The 18,677-nt window shown below is 39.0% G+C and overlaps 1 protein-coding gene across 2 annotated transcripts in view; it reads left to right on the forward strand.

Moving 5' to 3' along the window:
• Positions 1 to 655: 655 nt before the first annotated feature.
• Positions 656 to 18,677, forward strand: part of LOC129944437 (spermine synthase) — a 35,574-nt gene continuing 17,552 nt past the window's right edge. For both annotated transcript variants that reach the window (XM_056053864.1, XM_056053865.1), the window contains exon 1: positions 656 to 1,050. In XM_056053864.1, the coding sequence (XP_055909839.1) occupies positions 769 to 1,050 (282 nt within the window). In that variant the 5' untranslated portion in view covers positions 656 to 768. The remainder of the gene's footprint in view (positions 1,051 to 18,677) is intronic.

Below are 18,677 nucleotides of genomic sequence, written 5' to 3' on the forward strand. Positions count from 1 at the left end.
TCGATTCATATTCCGATAGAAAAAATAATAATTTGTCTCTTATTTCGAAGGCTCCAACAACAACAGGTACATATTTTCTTATGAAATTTGAAAAAATAAACAAAATACAAAAATCAAGTTTCAAGGTTTCTCCGTATATCCGTTAAATCTCCAGAAGGTTGAGTAGCCTTAAATAATCGATAACTTCAACGTGAAGTTGGCTACAAGCAGTCCATTTTAATTTATATTATGTCAATGAGAGGGCTACTTAAAATGATACCTTTTAATGCAACACCCTTAAGTTTGAAGAAGTAATGAATAAAAGTGAGTCATTTTGCTGTTTCATGTCATGAACTTACAAGCCACTTTAAATCAAAAACTTTCATTTTAACCCTAGAAAGATAACCTACGTCGAATAGACGTAAAAATCATGTGTATCACTTATGGGATATGAAATAAGGTTATCTTTCTAGGGTTCCTAACTGGGAAAATCCCTTGGCTCACATGTGAATGGCCTGCTTTATTCAATATTTTTGTCGCATTTTCCAAAGCTCTACTGTAAAAGAAAAATCGATTTTCCTGTCATTAAATTTCCCTTAACTGAATCAATTTTCCCTTTTACCAAAATCAACCGTGTTGAAAAGGGATATTTTTTCAGAAAATTTTGACAGTTCGTCTGAGAAATCGTAGCCGATAAGTCGCCGTATCCGTTTCGTCTCGTGCGTGTGTGAAAAATAAACTTCTCCAACTTTTGTGCAAGCAAATAAATTTGATTTATTTTCCTTGAAAATGGCAGCTAATACAATTCTTTTCGACTTCTCCGTTGACCCTGCTAAGACCAAAGATCCCAACGAGCGTCAAGAGATCTCGAAGATAATCCGATCCGAATTGGAACACATCTTCCCGCAGCTAGAGTTTGTCCACCACATGCCGACCGACGATGGATACTTCTGTGTGCTCTCGGAAAATATGCAGACCATAATAACTTACCGCATTTTTAGCCAGGGATTGATTACCATCAATGTGGAGTATTATTTGGAAGAGGGCAAGGAGCAACTATTGTCGTTTGATGTAAATTTTGTTCTTTATTTTTTCTTTATATGTAGATTTTTATTTTTATTGAAAAAAGAAAAAGAATATATTGAATAACAATTAGCTGGAAGCAGAATACCCGTACCGTGCATTAATCAATGCCGTCAAGGTCATAAGTGCTGCTTGCTGCAGCCTTCACAATGTCAAGGCAGACATTGGTGTCTCAGGGCTCTCACATTCGATTTGATTCCACGAAAACTCTTGTCCATCCCCACCAAACTCAACCTCTTATACATATATTTAATCTACCCAGCAGAGGTTTTATTGATTTTTCCGCGCCAATACCAATTTTCCATCAGTTCCATTATCAGTTTTAGGTTTTTTGTATATTTTTCTTCATTCTCACGCACCTTTTCTCATTATCCAATGAACGAGGGTAGAAAATAAATCAAACTACACGAGATAAAATAATAATGTCGCACATGATCTCCTCGCCTCACATTTTAAATAATATAAAATATTTTATTTTTATTTTTTCTATTTTGAAGCTTGTTTGTAATTTTGGAGAGGTTCTGTTGCTTAGTCACTGCCCATTGCACTGTGCACTTTCGCTGTGCATTCGCACATCATTCATCATCATTTTTGTTTTGATTTCTGTAGTTGCCATTGCCATGTGGATTACGCAATTCCAAATTGCTTTTATTATCAACAGCGGCAGAGGCGTTGAAGAAAGAGCGGATCTCGTGACAAGCCGCGTGTGAGGGCAATATCCGACCGAGTGTGTCCAAAAAATTTGTTTACATAACAAATCGTTTATATTAATAGACTGGAGCCGGTTTTATCTTCAGTTTAAAGAAGAAGGTACAAAGGTTGTTCTTGATTTTCGAAACAGCGAATTGGCAAATTAAGAGCTGATTTGAATATTATTCAAATACCTATTAGATTTTAATGCCTTTAGGTCACTAAACCACAGAACGTGTTTCAATCAAAATAACACTTAAAACTCAGATAAAATTGAGAAACGTGTTTGTCTTATAAAATGCTCGGTCATTATAAATACATCTTAATTTATTACACTTTTTGTTTATGTTTTTGAAGATTCGATGTTGGGGAGTATTTAACGTGAGTTTATTTACGCTTCAAAAATAATTTCAAAATAGAATTGTCATAAAACAAATTTGCTTCACCTTATCAGACAAATGATTGGCAAGTTTTTGGTATTAAACAAGACTTCACTTGGAAGTTTAAACGAAGCTAAGATCCTAGATAGAAAAAAAAAACAGAAATTAATTGTAAACACTTTCTAGTTAGTTTAATAGTCTTTTTACAACAAACCCAGAACCGGGTTTTCGGCAAAAAGTTTTCGAAAACCCGAAAATCGTTCACACAGAACATTTACACGTTTTCATTTGACATTTAAATTTATTTAACACCGGCTGTCAAATTTTGTAATAATGACAAAATTTGTGAGTAAAAAGTTTTGTTCTTCTCAAATTATTTGTGAAAATAAAATAAATTCTAACCAATCCAAATTGATGTAACGTAACACTAGTTCGTTTCGAAAAAGAGTTTCAACTGAAGTTCTGGGAACGGGGGAAATGGGCTCACGGCATGAACGAACAAGAAATCAACAACAAAAAAACTGTTACAATAAAAATGTATTTTATTTAAAACATTTTTTTCTTTCACAACAAATTCAATCTAAAATACTGAGCTAATGACTATTGCTTCTGCTGGCCAAATGTCCCTTCAGAATCGCCATATATTGTGGCCGCCTGAGCAACTTATAGGCGGGGTTGAGAATATTCTGAACGATTTCGTGTAGGTCCTTAGTGCCGGAGCAGAAAAGTTCAATTCCTAGTTCCAGATTCGTACCAAAATCACACTCATCCAGAGCGATCACTGAAGCTGTTATGATGGGCTGCAATCTGAGGGCTGAAGATCTTCTTGATGTTGGCATCGATGTCAATGAAGGGGCGATAGCCCACTGTTGTGGTTTTGTTTACTCGAGCAATGATTCCCGCATTGTGGAATGTTTTAGCAAAAATTTTCCCAGCCCGCTGCGACATAGCCTCCACCAAAGATTTTCTTTCATCGTTATTCTCATTCACAAATGAACTTATTGCCTTTCTCATATCTCCCAAATCTTTGTAATTGAACGGAGTTACCGGAAAGACTTAGTAGTAGTAAGCGAAAGCGTCGAACATATTTGTGGTAACGAGTTCGAAACGTTATTACGAACTATGAGCAAGTCTTCCTCGTCCTTGGGGTCGTCGCGCCAGTAGCCATAGTGAATTCCAGTTATTCGCTTAACAAAAGAACCACCAGTGCCGCAAATAGTCATCGGGCTTTTATTCTCGACTTTTTTTTGTTGCCACGCAGCTCCCTCAAAGTTTCCTTTTTTTTCTCTTCCATATTCTGTAAATACAAAAATGCAATAGTTCTTATTTTGTAAGGAAATTTTTACAGCAGCCATCAGCTGTTTTGTTTACATTAATTTGAGCGCTGAATGTTTCGAAAGGTTTGTTGGTTGAGTATAGCTTTGAATTGCTACTAGTTTTCGACAGGTTTTATATAAAACTTGTGGTTTACCAAAAATGTATGGGATGTAGGTTTTCGGCCAAAACCGATAATTTCGCAAAATTTTCCTAGTTGGTAAAATCATTGAATAAGTAAATGCTAAAATGATAAAAACTACTGCGAAACAGAATTTAACAACAATGGAGAAAAAGCAAGTGAAACCCCTAAAGAACTGCGAGAAGTCATAGTAAAATACCACCAGGAAGGTAAAACATATAAACAGATTTTTCATCTTTAGTTATTCGATCTAAATCAGATTTTTAAAGTATTGTTAACCGGGTTGTCAAGGAAAAAAAGATTGAAAACTTGACTCGCAATACGACAAGAAGTATTTTCAATACACAGGACAAGAGGATAATTCTGCGTGAAATGAATAAAAATCTAAAGATAAGTGCACTAAAATTGATTCAGAATCTTCGCCAATCCCTGGTTGTATACGGGAACATGATTTCAACGGAAGGGTATCGCGCAAAAAACCCATTTATTTGTCATGTCAACATACTTAAACGACTTGTATTCGCCAACGCGAACGCAACCCGAATGTGGATTCTCTTTAATTGCAGTAAGATTTTGGAAACCCCCCACAATCACCAGACATTAATCTGATAGAGAATTCATGGGACGAATTGGACCGCAGAATCCACAAATGCACTATTTAAGAACAAAAACTACCTTAAGGAGAAAATTCTTTATGAATGGACACAAATAGCGTCGGAAGCAACTGAAAAATTGGTGAGGTCGATGCCAAGACGATTGTAAGCTGTAATTACTTCTAAAGTTTATATTTAATCTTTTTGTTGAAGGGGTACGAATATTAAGTTTGAAAAATAATTACATTGTCTTGCTTTATCATTACGCTATTAAAAAAAGAACACATTTTAATGTAGTTCTTGAGTTTTTTTGCTATCAACATAGCTTTCAAATTGCAGAACAAAATATGCACTTTCCTTCCATGGAGTCGGATGGGGCCGCAAGAATAAAAAATAAATTAATTTACCTTCTTATTCGCTTCTAAAGACTTTATTTATAAGACATGCATTCAAACTGTAATTTACAGTAGTCAAAATCAGGTCAACGAAGATCGGGCGAAGTACCTGCATTAAGCGATTCCCGTCATTACTTGAGACTACTTACATTTATTTTTCGAACTTACTATTTAATTTAACGATAACTCCTCAAATATTAATTTACTAGGTTCTAAATTTGATTTTCGCTCGAAATGAAATTGAAACGATTCAAAATATAAATTAGAGTTCTGAAATTCACTTCTATCGATATCAATTTCATTTTTTTCTAACTGAAAACGAAGTGAATTTTCGTTTTCTACAGCTCGATATTTGCGATTTTCAAGTGATTTGAATTTGAACAGAGGCAATTTAATTAATAATTTTATTTAAGCTTTTCAACATATAAATCTGTACATAATCTTAACTTAATAAATTTAAGTGTATTCTGCTGGCAATTTGGTTTCTCTTTAAGGCTTCATTCAAGCTTACAGCCTTTCTATTATGTTTTATTCTATTTCATTTTCATTTGGTTCGGTTCCTAGCGCAATTTTTTCACCATCTTCATTAGTACCACTTTATTTGGCTAGTATTTAAGAGAGCGGGCTAAACACCTAAAACGATTTTTCGAAAAGCCGATTTTCCTCTATCACGTTTCGAGCCGAGGAATGTTTTTGGTTGTGAATCCCTACAGGGCGTCAAAGAAAAGGCTCTAATCCATAACCCGCATCTCCTAAAAGCCATATCTCTCTGTCATATCTTCTTTGAAAATAGTTCCGAGCTTTGCTCATGCTCCATGACTTGATCCTGGACGACGCACGGTCGTCGACAGCTTTTATAATTAAGTTGTAATTACTTATCTGTTCAATAGAAATGTAATGAATTTGTTTAAATAAAACAATTAACAATCATTGCATTCATTGAAAAGTGCCCCTTCCTATTATAGAAATACGTTGGATCTTGATTTGGATGCGACATTCTAATATGGGTACCGTCAATGCATCCTAAGACGCCAGGAATATTGAATTTGTCAAAAAATGTCGTCTTGATTAATGTATTTTGATCTTCATCGGACATAAAAAGTTTTATCCAACTTAGACAAATTTGATTCTCCAAAACTTTAAGTACTTGTAATGTAATCTCCGGAAGCTTCCCTCAGCAAAAAACCGCAATACTGTGGTAAGCTTTAACGTTGCAGGAATTGAAGACTGTTTAGGATGTGGCTCAACAATTTCCAGCAGCATCAGCCAGGCACTTTTATTAAGACGGTAGTATGAAATGATCCTATATGAACAATACAAAATAATAATTGACAGGGGTTAACATTTGTTTCCAGTCTTAAAATAAGATACGCGGCATCTGCAATTTCCAAGGGATTAGAAACATCTCGCAGTCTTCGTCTTTTTTGTTTTCTTGTGCATTTTATTCCTTTGAGTCTGTAACGCCAAAACCCGATCCTAATTAGTATTTTTATATTTTTAAATGTGTGAACAATAAAAAAATATTTACAAGAAAACAATTTTCCAAAATAAAAATTCTTTAATACTATCCCAAATGTCCAGACATCAGCTGTTTTCAATTTCACGAAAAGTGATTTCGAACAAAATTCGGAGTTACCAAATCGCTCTAAACGCAGAACACTGAAAATAAATTCACTCGATTTGCAATTTCGATTTCGGTTTCATTTCACTCGAATTCTGGAACTTTAGCTGTAAATTCTATACAATTTCCCTTTAAATTTGTATAGCCGATAGTAAATAATTGCGAGGTAAAATTTTAAGCATTGTGCATTTTCAGACAACATTTGCCGTCAACTTCATTCCTTTAACGTACATTTTGACCAAGTCAACTAGTTAATTTTTCAAGAGTCATAAACTTAAAACTCAGAACATTACTTCCCTAACTTCTACCTTCAGTTTACCGTACAAAAACTACCAAAAACATTATTGTCTACAAAACACTCCTCAGGCAAACTACAAGTCCATCCCAATTTGCATTTCGTATTGTGAAGAAATATTACTTATTTCTTTTCCAATTTGACGAGAAACCCTTTTACACAAAATATTAAATGAAATTGTGCGGAAAATAAATAAATTGTAGAGGAAAAAAGTTCAACTGGCATAAGTTGACTTGACTTGATAGTTAGGGAGATTTTTACTGACTAACTTTTCAGTCAAGTTTCCAAAAAAGTTGCCTTAATTGGAACGCAATTTTTTGGCAGCTGGCCAATCATATGCTAGAAACTTGCCTTACTTTCAAGTCCCTTATGGCGTCTGAACCTGCCTATTATTATACGTTTCAAATGTTCGACATAGGAAAACAATACGAGAGAAATTTTTCTTAAAGTTATTTAATGTTTAAAATTGTTGTTAATCCTTAAATGTATGGTCGTTACATTGACCTTGACACATGTCTTGAAAAATGTGGGAGATCATTCATTTCTTTAAATTTATGTTCATAAAATGTTCTTATTTTTGGCCATGAACTTTCTTTCAAGTTCTCTCAAAAGATATTCTTCTATTTTAAAATCAAATAGATTTGATGGGAATTTCATTTACTGTGTTGTATTAAAATAAATTAATTAAATAATTGGTACGTCCTCTTCGTCAAAAGGCATCATTTAGAAGCTTAGAGTCCGGATTAAGTCCACAACACATATTTTTGCTTTAATGCTTCCACCAAAATCCTTAACCATCTTCTACATGTATTTAGGATCGAATTGAGAGTTCAATGATCATCTTTTTAGAATACGCGAAAACAGATTAAGATTTTGGTGAAAGTACTATAATTTAAGGCTGGTTAATAACAGAAAACAATACCTGAAATAAACATTTAAATACCAAATACTTTTGGGGGTTAATCAGATTAAGTTTTTACGCAAAAAATTTTAAGCAGTTAGCTGTTTTTTGGTAATAGTATTTTTTAATATTATTTTTTTGTGGTAGGTTAAAAAAAACAATAAACCAAATAATTGTTTAAAAATTCGAATTTTCCGAATCTTGTAGAACACAGTTGAAAATAAAGAATTGTAAATAGTAAAATTTGTAGTCAAATTTTATAAAAAAAAAATATATAATTCGAATTAGAATTTCAAACCGTTCCAATTTTTTTTTTGTCAAACAAGGACAATCACAAATTTTATTCATATGATTTCTAATACTCATCGATTCCCATAGATAAAGTTAAAATGTGTATTCTTTGACACTCCAAAAATATACAAACACCCTAATGAAAATTATGTTTTATATCAAATCGAATCGAATACATATCTAAATTTTAATTAATGCACATTAATTAATTAATTTTGATGCACAGGCTGTGGTTGTTTAAGTAAAATTACTTAATTTTGTTAAACATACTGTTGTGGCTGCAAGGAAAAAATGAAAGATTAGCATATTGTTCATGCTATGTTTTATTTGGGAAGTAAAAATTAAAAAAATACACTAATACTGGTGTCGTTCTCCACCTCCATTCTTCGAATGATTCTGTTTCCAAAACAGAAGTGTTCTGCTCTTCTTGGTCAGTCAGTCCAACGGAATGGTTTCAGAAGACTTCTGGGCTCTTCCGAAGGTTTTCTGGACGACCAAGGGAAAGCCACCTGCAAAATAAAAGGATTCTTATGTGGCAAAACCATTAAGTAAACATACAAAATACTTAGCTTCGGCGTGGGAGGTTCCTTCTTTCCGTGCTGGAGCTGTCCGTCTGGGTGGTTTGTGTTTTTTGCATCCTTCTTCCTGGTTTCTATGTTTTTATGTTGTTTTTTTATGTTTTTATGTTTTTTGTCCGATATTTACTCGGGAATGAACATTAATATAACGCGCGAATATGATAAACGTGTTGCAATTTGTAAATAAATAATTTATAATTTTGGTTCTGTCAAAGTTAAATGAATAAGTTGACAAATGACAGCTCACTTCGTATCCCACTGTAGCAAGGGATATTTTTGCTTATCCAAGACACGACCCAGGATAGAAGAAGGGGGGTTGTTATTTACTGGCCAGATTTGAATATTTACGAGAAAGACCGTTGCGCTTCTCAGCCGATAGTGCGGGCCAATAGTAATAAAGAATCGTTACATAATAATGATGAGGTGATGGGCTAGGTGGAAAGGTATAGTAGATCGCTCGGTAGATCGACAATTTTTACCATATTCATCGGTGCGATCAGTAATAGGCCAAAGCTAGCGAATCACTAGTCAAGTGAAAGGTAGTGAGGGCGGTCATTGAGCTGCATTAGCAACGGGTAGTTTGTGCCGGTTCAACAATTAAAAAAATCGAAATTGTGTTCGTGATTACAAAAACCGAAGAATAGCATATTTGTTTTATTTGTTCAACTAAAAGCGCGTAAAGGTGAGTGCGTAAAGAATGCAAAATTAGTGCGAGTTAGTGATTTTTTTGTTTTTGATTAAATTAGGGTGAATTTTTGGGTGGACGCAATCAACGTAGAACCGAAAGACGAAACTCGGTCGGCCGCATAAATTGGTGCCTAACTGTTGGAGGGGGGGCACAAAAAGCCCCGAAGTTAAATCTGACCCGTGAAGCACCCGGGTCCACAAGTAACCCTATCTTATTAAAAAAAGAAATCGTATTGGTAGTGTAGTGACTAATTGGGCAGCTCAAATAAGCCTTTTCAAACACTCTGAGCGACCCGAAAATTCACCCGCGCTGCGGATTTTTGCCTCCGCCAAACAAAAGAATTTATGATACGCACGCAGACAAAAGATTCATTATTGCTCAAGAAAACAGAAGTGCCGCCCTGATTTCATGCGAGATTCCAGCCCCTTCCTCTGGTCTCTCAGCCCAGCCGGATTGTTCGTCCATGTTATTTAAATTCTGTTCGGTAGCCCGGGTAGTTTGGACTCCTATTATTTCTAGAATTTGCTTCAGAGGATGATTATTTGGAGAATTCTGGATTCCCAGAGGGCTAATATTGCTGAAAGAAGGGGTTTGAATCGAAGTTATCTGACTCCCAGAGGAAATACTTAATATTGGGCAATATTAAGACCCCCACTTTATCGAACCGACTCTTAGGTAGAGGTTGAGATATACATATATTTCATTTTTAATTAGAGTAAATTTATTAGCATTAAAGTTATTTCTAGTTAACTTCGTTTTTTTTCTTATTAGTACGATTTTGTTAGAGTAAACTAATCTGTTTCCTTGGATGCTTTTTTTTTGAAGAAATAAATTGTATGTTAATCCCAAATTGATCCTAGAATGTCTATTCAGTTGCGATTCTGTTCCTTTTTTTTTTTTTTGTTCATGTCTAAGATATTTGTTATCATGAAGTGGTGAGTCAATTGGAAGGAGGTGCGGTAAGGTAAGCGGGTTTTCGAAAAGGGGTAGGATGTGAGTCCACCACTGACTTGTCTCCAGATTTGGGGAATCCGAGATTCCGGCCGAATGGATTCCAGGCTGGGAGGGAACAGGCCAAACCGTGACGTCATCAACGGCGTCCGAGGAAAGCGAACCAGTGGTGGTGGTGTATAACTATTTTTGAAATCTAGTGTACTAGGCATGATCTATGTTTTTGGAAAGAGGTGAGGTCCAGCTACGGTGGCAAGACCCCCCCATCCGACGAGTATAGCTGAGCAACGCAAGCATGCCGCAGCTACCGTAGCGGACATTCCTTCCCTTCCCCGATTCCGCCCTAGTCCTTCTCCTGAAGATACCTTCCTCGCCCGTCCCTCTCCTACCCATACCCTCCCTGTTGCCTCGTTTCAAATGGCGCCCAACGTTTTGCCCAAGTCATTCCCTTTTGTTCTGACGGTTGACTTCAAAGCAGCTCGTATGTCTTGACCGGTATGGCTCATAAGCATGACCGGTTAACTGCGACGGTCTGGTTTGACGGCGACAGTCAGAACATATCAGTGTAGTCCTTGATTGCTTCCGCGAAAGAGTCGAGAGTCTTGGATGACTTCTATTTTAGAGTTCATAATCATTAAATGGAAACGCGCCAAGATTCTTGTACTGTGAAGCGAAAGTAATGTGCATGTGCCCTGTTTCGATAGAGGTCGTTGTCAGCTTGGAGACAAATCGTAAGTCTTGATGCGGATAGCTCTTAAGCAAGCCACCTCAATTGCGACGATGCGTTTCCTTGTAGGCAGCGATACCTATCGAAAATCGTGTTGATGTGTTGTCCAAATTGTTTCTTTGGTAGTTCGCTTTTCTCGGATAAGAATTTACGAATTATAAATCTAGAAAATTAAGCAAGTCAGCAAGGTGGAACAACATAATGGAAAAAGACAGCAGCCCTTTTCGAAAGCCAGCTGCCTAAAACACCTCCGTATGTTATATAGAAAAAAAACAATCAAAAAGGTATTACAGAAATTCACCCCATTAATGAGGATTAGGAATTAGAAGAGTAAAGTGTCAACAGAATTTGATAAAGGTGTTGGTACAATTTGTTAGGAATAAGTCGTTAAGATAGAAGATAGTTTTGTTTGTTATTTATATACATTGTTTTGGTAATTTTCGATTAATACCAAGTAATTAAGACCTTATTACCTAGTGCGTCACCTCATCAGTATCTAGGATATCAGTCTAACAAAGATAAAAAGTGAAGGTGGACGAGCTCGGATCAGTTGGCGAAGAGGAAGAAAAGACGGGGAGGGCAAGAAAAGACAGGTGGGGAAATAGACCAGTCACTAGATCCCTATTAAAACAAGGTGCGAATAGCAGGAGAGAGATGCCCGTCTCACACTCCCCGACAAAAGAAGACGGAAAGGGTGCTCAAAGCTCGAAACAATCGAGGTCTGAACAACCGGAACGACCCCCGAGCGCAGAAGAAGGTCTGGGTCAAAGTCATTCGGGTAGTGGTATTTCCTCTGGGAGTCAGATAACTTCGATTCAAACCCCTTCTTTCAGCAATATTAGCCCTCTGGGAATCCAGAATTCTCCAAATAATCATCCTCTGAAGCAAATTCTAGAAATAATAGGAGTCCAAACTACGCGGGCTACCGAACAGAATTTAAATAACATGGACGAACAATCCGGCTGGGCTGAGAGACCAGAGGAAGGGGCTGGAATCTCGCATGAAATCAGGGCGGCAATAAATTTAGCTGTCGCGGAATCGGTGAAAACCGAACTTCAAAAGGGACTGGCCGAGTTCTTCAGGGAACACAATATCCCTTTACGGGTAACTCAAGGTGAGGAAAATAGGGCTCCTGAAGTCCACCCCGCACCAGCGACTAATCCACCAAACAATGGTCGATTATTCAACCAGCCACCACCACCGATACGTGACCGACCACCCCAGCTGGATCATCATGCAAGACCCTTTGTCCCAGTAGGTAACCCAGGGTTAGGTTTAGGGACGGGAGGAAGTCAACCAGGGACTTCATTTTGGGGTGGACCGATACCTAATCCAGGAGGCCCCCCACCGACTTGGTTTTCTCCCGTTAGTTTTTCTAATGGCGTGAATCGTCCAGCTATCCGAGTGGATAAATGGGGCATAGTGTTCGATGGGAAGTCGGAATCCCTCACGGTAGAAGATTTCATCGGACGGGTGGAAATGTTACAGGCAAGCCATAACTGCTCCTGGACTGAGGTATTAAGAGACTTTCATCTCTTCCTCGCCCATGATGCCAAACACTGGTACTGGCAGTATCAGATGGAGAATTCCACTCGTCGTCCCGATTGGCCAATGCTGCGAGAAGCCTTGAAGCGTCAATTTAGAAACCCTAAAACGGATTGGGACATCATGCGCGAGATAGGGGCCAGGCAGCAAGGATTGAGAGAGTCTAGCGACGATTTTTTCGCGGCCATTAGCAAATTGCGTTACCAACTTAGAACACCTGTGAATGAGACAGATCTGGTGAGAGTGGTCAAAGGCAATCTGAATGAAAGGGTAAGAAACTTAGTCTATCCTCAGGCAATCTATTCGATGGATCACTTGAGGATAGCCTGCAAAGAGGTGGAATATGTGTTTTATAAGGAGGATAGGGAAAATAAAAGATTTCCGAAGCCACCGGTTCGATTTGCCAATGAACTCGATGCGGATGTGACGCATGGAGAATATTTAGAGGCATTTCAGCAACAGAGTCTTCGTCCAAAACAAAATCGAGGGTACGGAGACGCGAAGTCGTGGGTGTGCTGGAACTGCAAGGTGCGGGGTCACTCGTTCGTAGACTGCCCATCCTCAGTCAGGAACATTTTTTGTTATAGGTGCGGTCAGGAAGGAGTGATTACTCCAAAGTGTCCGGTATGCAACCCGGAAAACTCGATTCGGAACGCGAGGAACCAGGGGGATACGCGTTCGGCCGAGACTCCCCCACCGACTGTCAATCCCCAATAAGAAAATCAGATAAAGGCAATTGCCAAATTCAAATACTAGTAAGAGACCAATCAAATATAAATATTAACCCCAAAAATGACGTAACTAACCGGAAATGGAAACCCCTCCACGTAAGAATAAAAGAATACCGAGAAGCAAGAAATCGTATATTCGGTAGTAACACCGCAGGGCCGACTAAAAGAATCCTCAAGGCTAGAGAAAGGTTTAAGAATAGGAAATTAATTAGAAAAAGCATAGCGTCGACAGTAGTGGATACTAATTCCGACCCCCGACCGTATGCTAAAGTTGGGATCGCTAACAAGGAGGTGCTAGGCCTACTTGATAGCGGGGCTAGCGTTAGTATCCTGGGGAAGGGTTGCCTGAAATTTGTAGAAGAAATTGGATTAAAAGTACAACCTTATAAGTCGGGCGTTAGGACTGCTGACGGTAGGAACCAAGATATAGTCGGTAAGGTCCACACGTTATTAAGGTACAAGCAACAGAATCACCCATTAACGCTGTACTTAGTTCCAAACCTCGATCAGGAGTTATATTTAGGTATCGATTTTTGGAAGGCCTTTAAAATTGCCCCAAATTTGGTGAGTGCTTTGTCGGGACCGGAGGTAGAAGCCGATTTAAAAAATGCTCATGATCTTTCTTTCGATCAACGGTCTGATTTGGAGGCGGTCAAGAGGAAATTCTTAGATTTTGATCGCCATGGCCTGGGGAAAACTTCATTGGCAGAGCATTCAATAGATACGGGGGACTCGGTTCCAGTGAAGCAGAGGCACTACCCCGTCTCTCCAGCGGTGCAAGCCAATCTGTACCACGAAATAGACCGGATGCTGAAGCTCGGAGTAATCGAGGAGAGCGAAAGCCCTTGGTGCTCGCCGGTTGTCCTTATTAAGAAGCCAGGCCCAAACGGTACCATTAAATACCGTTTCTGCCTGGATTCGCGTAAGGTCAACGCGGTCACCAAAAAGGACGCTTACCCTCTCCCCCATATTGACGGGCTTCTCAGCCGGCTATCTGATACCTACTTTATAAGTAGCGTTGACTTAAAGGAAGCATTCTGGCAGATCCCGTTGGAGAAACGGAGTAGGGAGAAAACTGCTTTCGTGGTGCCAGGGAGACCCTTGTACCAGTTCACGGTCATGCCATTTGGGCTGTGTAATGCTGCCCAAAGGTTATGCCGTTTAATGGACAAGGTAATCCCGGGGCGACTGCGGGAGCGAGTTTTTGTGTATTTGGATGATCTGCTCGTAGTTTCTCCAGACTTCGAGACGCATATCGCCTTGCTAGAGGAAGTAGCCGACTGTCTGAGGAAAGCAAATCTCACCATTAACGTTAAGAAGTCCAAATTTTGCTTCAAAGAGCTGAAGTATTTGGGCTATATCGTTGGTGGTGGGAAGTTGAGGACCGATCCGGAGAAAATAGAAGCGGTTGTCAATTTTCCGTTGCCTAAAAATCCGAGACAAGTCAGGCGGTTGCTTGGTCTAGCGGGGTGGTATCGAAGGTTCATCAAGAATTTTTCCAGCTTGACGGCTCCACTGACGGATACGTTGAAGAGCAAAAATACTAAGTTCATCATGACCGATGAAGCGAAAACCGCATTCGAGGAGCTTAAAAAGGCGTTAGTTTCATCTCCGATTTTAGTTAGACCCGATTTTTCTAGGAGATTTTTCATTCAGTGTGACGCGTCGGATACGGGGATCGGCGCGGTCCTATTTCAAAAATATGAGGATGGCCAAGAATGTCCAATTTCCTATTTCTCCCAAAAATTAAATCCTTGCCAGCGGAACTATAGCGTCACCGAAAGAGAGTGTATGGCGGCCGTCATGGCGATAAAAAAATTCCGGCCCTATGTTGAAGGCATGGAATTCACTGTCATAACCGACCATTCAAGTCTCAAATGGCTGATGTCCATGAAGGACTTGAGTGGGCGGTTGGCTCGGTGGAGCCTAGATTTGCAATCCTATGTCTTCGACATAGAGCACCGGAAGGGGTCGCTGAACGTCGTTCCCGACACTCTCTCTCGGGCGCACGCAGACGAATTAACGTTGGAATGGGTAGCCCCTCTCATAGATTTAGAATCGGCTGAATTCAAGTCGGAGGAGTATAAAGAGCTGGTAGAAACCGTTGGAAAACACGCCGAAGCGTTTCCGGACTTGAAGACAGAAGATGGTTTTCTGTATAAGCGCACCATCCCTCAATCTACTCAGATCCCTCTTTCCGATCACACTTGGTGTTTATGGGTTCCTTCGACATTAACTGAAGACCTAGTCAGGAAGGCCCATAATCCCCCTAATTCCGGTCATGGAGGAATCGCCAAAACTCTCCATCGAATTCGGCAACATTTCTTCTGGCCGAACATGACTGTCCAGGTCCGTCAGTTTGTGATTAATTGTGAGGTGTGTAAACTGTCTAAGTCTTCAAATCAAGTGTCCCGACCACCTATATGTACGAGCTATCTGTCTGAACGTCCGTTCCAAAAACTGTATGTAGATTTTATTGGACCTTACCCCAGATCAAAAAATGGTAATACGTGTGTCTTCGTTGTCCTCGACCATATGTCGAAGTATGTTTTTTTGAAAGCCTTACGCGCGGCAAATTCGAAAAGTATCATAAAATACCTCAGAGAAGACATCTTCAACACGTTTGGGGTACCCCAAGTACTCCACTCAGACAACGGAAAGCAATTCGTCTCGAAGGAGTTTCAGAACTTTCTACAACTATATGGGATACGGCATTTTAAGACCGCCAATTATTCGCCCCAGTCCAACGCGTCCGAGCGTGTAAATAGGACCTTGCTTGCAGCTATAAGGTCGTACCTGAAGGAAGACCAAAGGGACTGGGATGCCCACCTAAGCGAAATAGCTGCAGCGTTGCGGAGTTCGGTACACACGGCGATAGGGGTGTCCCCTTACTTTGCCGTATTTGGGATGAATATGCTAACCCATGGCAGCAGTTACGAGTTGGTACAAAAATTGAACGTGCTTGAAGACGGCGAGATAGCAGTACTTCCTCGAACTAATCGACTACAGCTTCTTAGGAGCCGACTCAAAGAGTCTATCCAAGAAGCCAATGAAAAGAGCGCACGGGTGTACAACACTCGTTCCCGCAGCGTGCGATATTTGCCAGGTCAAGAAATTTACAAGCGAAACTTTATCTTAAGCGATGCTTCCAAGAGAAAAGCCGCAAAATTGTGCCCTAAATATGTTAAATGTCGGATTGTGAAGTCAGTGGGTAAAAGTCTATACGAGTTGGAAAATCTAGCAGGGAAGAAAATTGGCATATTTCATGCCAAAGACTTAAAGCAGTGAGAAAATGTCGAAAAGAAAAAGAGATAAACGGTAAAAATCAAAAAAGGAAAATGGTCTTGAACAGTCCAAAACGTATTGATTTGAATCACGCAACTCTTGTCAAAGATCATGAATATCACATTACATAGGCATTTTTTCTTTGAACTTTTACATAACGTTAAGTTCAGGAATTACACTGGTGATAACCCTCTACCTAAAGACTGAACTAATTGTTAATAATCTGTGATCAAATTAGAACATAATGTAGATTTCCTTGGAATTCAACATTCCCAACCATGATATCTTCTCAAGATTGATTTTTGGTTTATTATTTATTTCTTCTTCCTTTAAACGGTGATATTTTCTTAAGACTGAATTTTTTTAAATTATTTATTCCATCTTCCAACGAACATCTGTGATATAGGCTTAGCCTACCCGTGTAATGTCCATTTCATGTTATTTATTAATTCGAACGGACTACTATCCCTCTTTGATCCCGAGCATATCGCTAATTCAATTTAAAATTTGAACCTCTAAAATTAGGCCCCAAACATGCAAATCGCAACTCGGCACAACGACATTCACGACAAAAAAACACGAAAGTTAAAACGTCTGAAATTGCTATCGGTTTTGTCTTTATTGCTTCAGGAAGCTATTTAGTCGAGTGTATGCGAACTTATACTAAATTTACGTACTAGACTTAACTCGATGATCTTATAATTTAAACCTTAAAACTATTGGGATACTTAAGTCTAGGAATGTCTTAATCACAACCTCACCTCGATGAATAGCACCGTCTTTCTTGAAATTACGTATGCCCGGCTTTGGGGCGTGAGTTCTTCCCCACTTTGGACTGCAACGTTTGTTTAGGAAGCAGCCTTCACCGTCTCTGTTCTTCCAGTAGCTGGTACCAGATCCGGAGTTTTGTTGTGGCTGCAAGGAAAAAATGAAAGATTAGCATATTGTTCATGCTATGTTTTATTTGGGAAGTAAAAATTAAAAAAATACACTAATACTGGTGTCGTTCTCCACCTCCATTCTTCGAATGATTCTGTTTCCAAAACAGAAGTGTTCTGCTCTTCTTGGTCAGTCAGTCCAACGGAATGGTTTCAGAAGACTTCTGGGCTCTTCCGAAGGTTTTCTGGACGACCAAGGGAAAGCCACCTGCAAAATAAAAGGATTCTTATGTGGCAAAACCATTAAGTAAACATACAAAATACTTAGCTTCGGCGTGGGAGGTTCCTTCTTTCCGTGCTGGAGCTGTCCGTCTGGGTGGTTTGTGTTTTTTGCATCCTTCTTCCTGGTTTCTATGTTTTTATGTTGTTTTTTTATGTTTTTATGTTTTTTGTCCGATATTTACTCGGGAATTAATATAACGCGCGAATATGATAAACGTGTTGCAATTTGTAAATAAATAATTTATAATTTTGGTTCTGTCAAAGTTAAATGAATAAGTTGACAAATGACAGCTCACTTCGTATCCCACTGTAGCAAGGGATATTTTTGCTTATCCAAGACACGACCCAGGATAGAAGAAGGGGGGTTGTTATTTACTGGCCAGATTTGAATATTTACGAGAAAGACCGTTGCGCTTCTCAGCCGATAGTGCGGGCCAATAGTAATAAAGAATCGTTACATAATAATGATGAGGTGATGGGCTAGGTGGAAAGGTATAGTAGATCGCTCGGTAGATCGACAATTTTTACCATATTCATCGGTGCGATCAGTAATAGGCCAAAGCTAGCGAATCACTAGTCAAGTGAAAGGTAGTGAGGGCGGTCATTGAGCTGCATTAGCAACGGGTAGTTTGTGCCGGTTCAACAATTAAAAAAATCGAAATTGTGTTCGTGATTACAAAAACCGAAGAATAGCATATTTGTTTTATTTGTTCAACTAAAAGCGCGTAAAGGTGAGTGCGTAAAGAATGCAAAATTAGTGCGAGTTAGTGATTTTTTTGTTTTTGATTAAATTAGGGTGAATTTTTGGGTGGACGCAATCAACGTAGAACCGAAAGACGAAACTCGGTCGGCCGCATAAATTGGTGCCTAACTGTTGGAGGGGGGGCACAAAAAGCCCCGAAGTTAAATCTGACCCGTGAAGCACCCGGGTCCACAAGTAACCCTATCTTATTAAAAAAAGAAATCGTATTGGTAGTGTAGTGACTAATTGGGCAGCTCAAATAAGCCTTTTCAAACACTCTGAGCGACCCGAAAATTCACCCGCGCTGCGGATTTTTGCCTCCGCCAAACAAAAGAATTTATGATACGCACGCAGACAAAAGATTCATTATTGCTCAAGAAAACAGAAGTGCCGTCCGATAGTCCGTAGTGAAGCCCCGGCGTTTTACATATCATCGGCAGGCAGGACGCGCCTGAGCACGCATGGAAGAACGACGTTTTTGTTTGGTCATCTCCATTACCATGGCTACTTATTTATATAATTATAATTAATTCATTTTTTTATTCAAAACTTTACTTATTTATTACCTTTTTTTTATTATATTTTT

The sequence above is a fragment of the Eupeodes corollae genome, chromosome 2 (genome assembly GCF_945859685.1).
Source record: "Eupeodes corollae chromosome 2, idEupCoro1.1, whole genome shotgun sequence".
Lineage (NCBI taxonomy): Eukaryota > Metazoa > Arthropoda > Insecta > Diptera > Syrphidae > Eupeodes > Eupeodes corollae.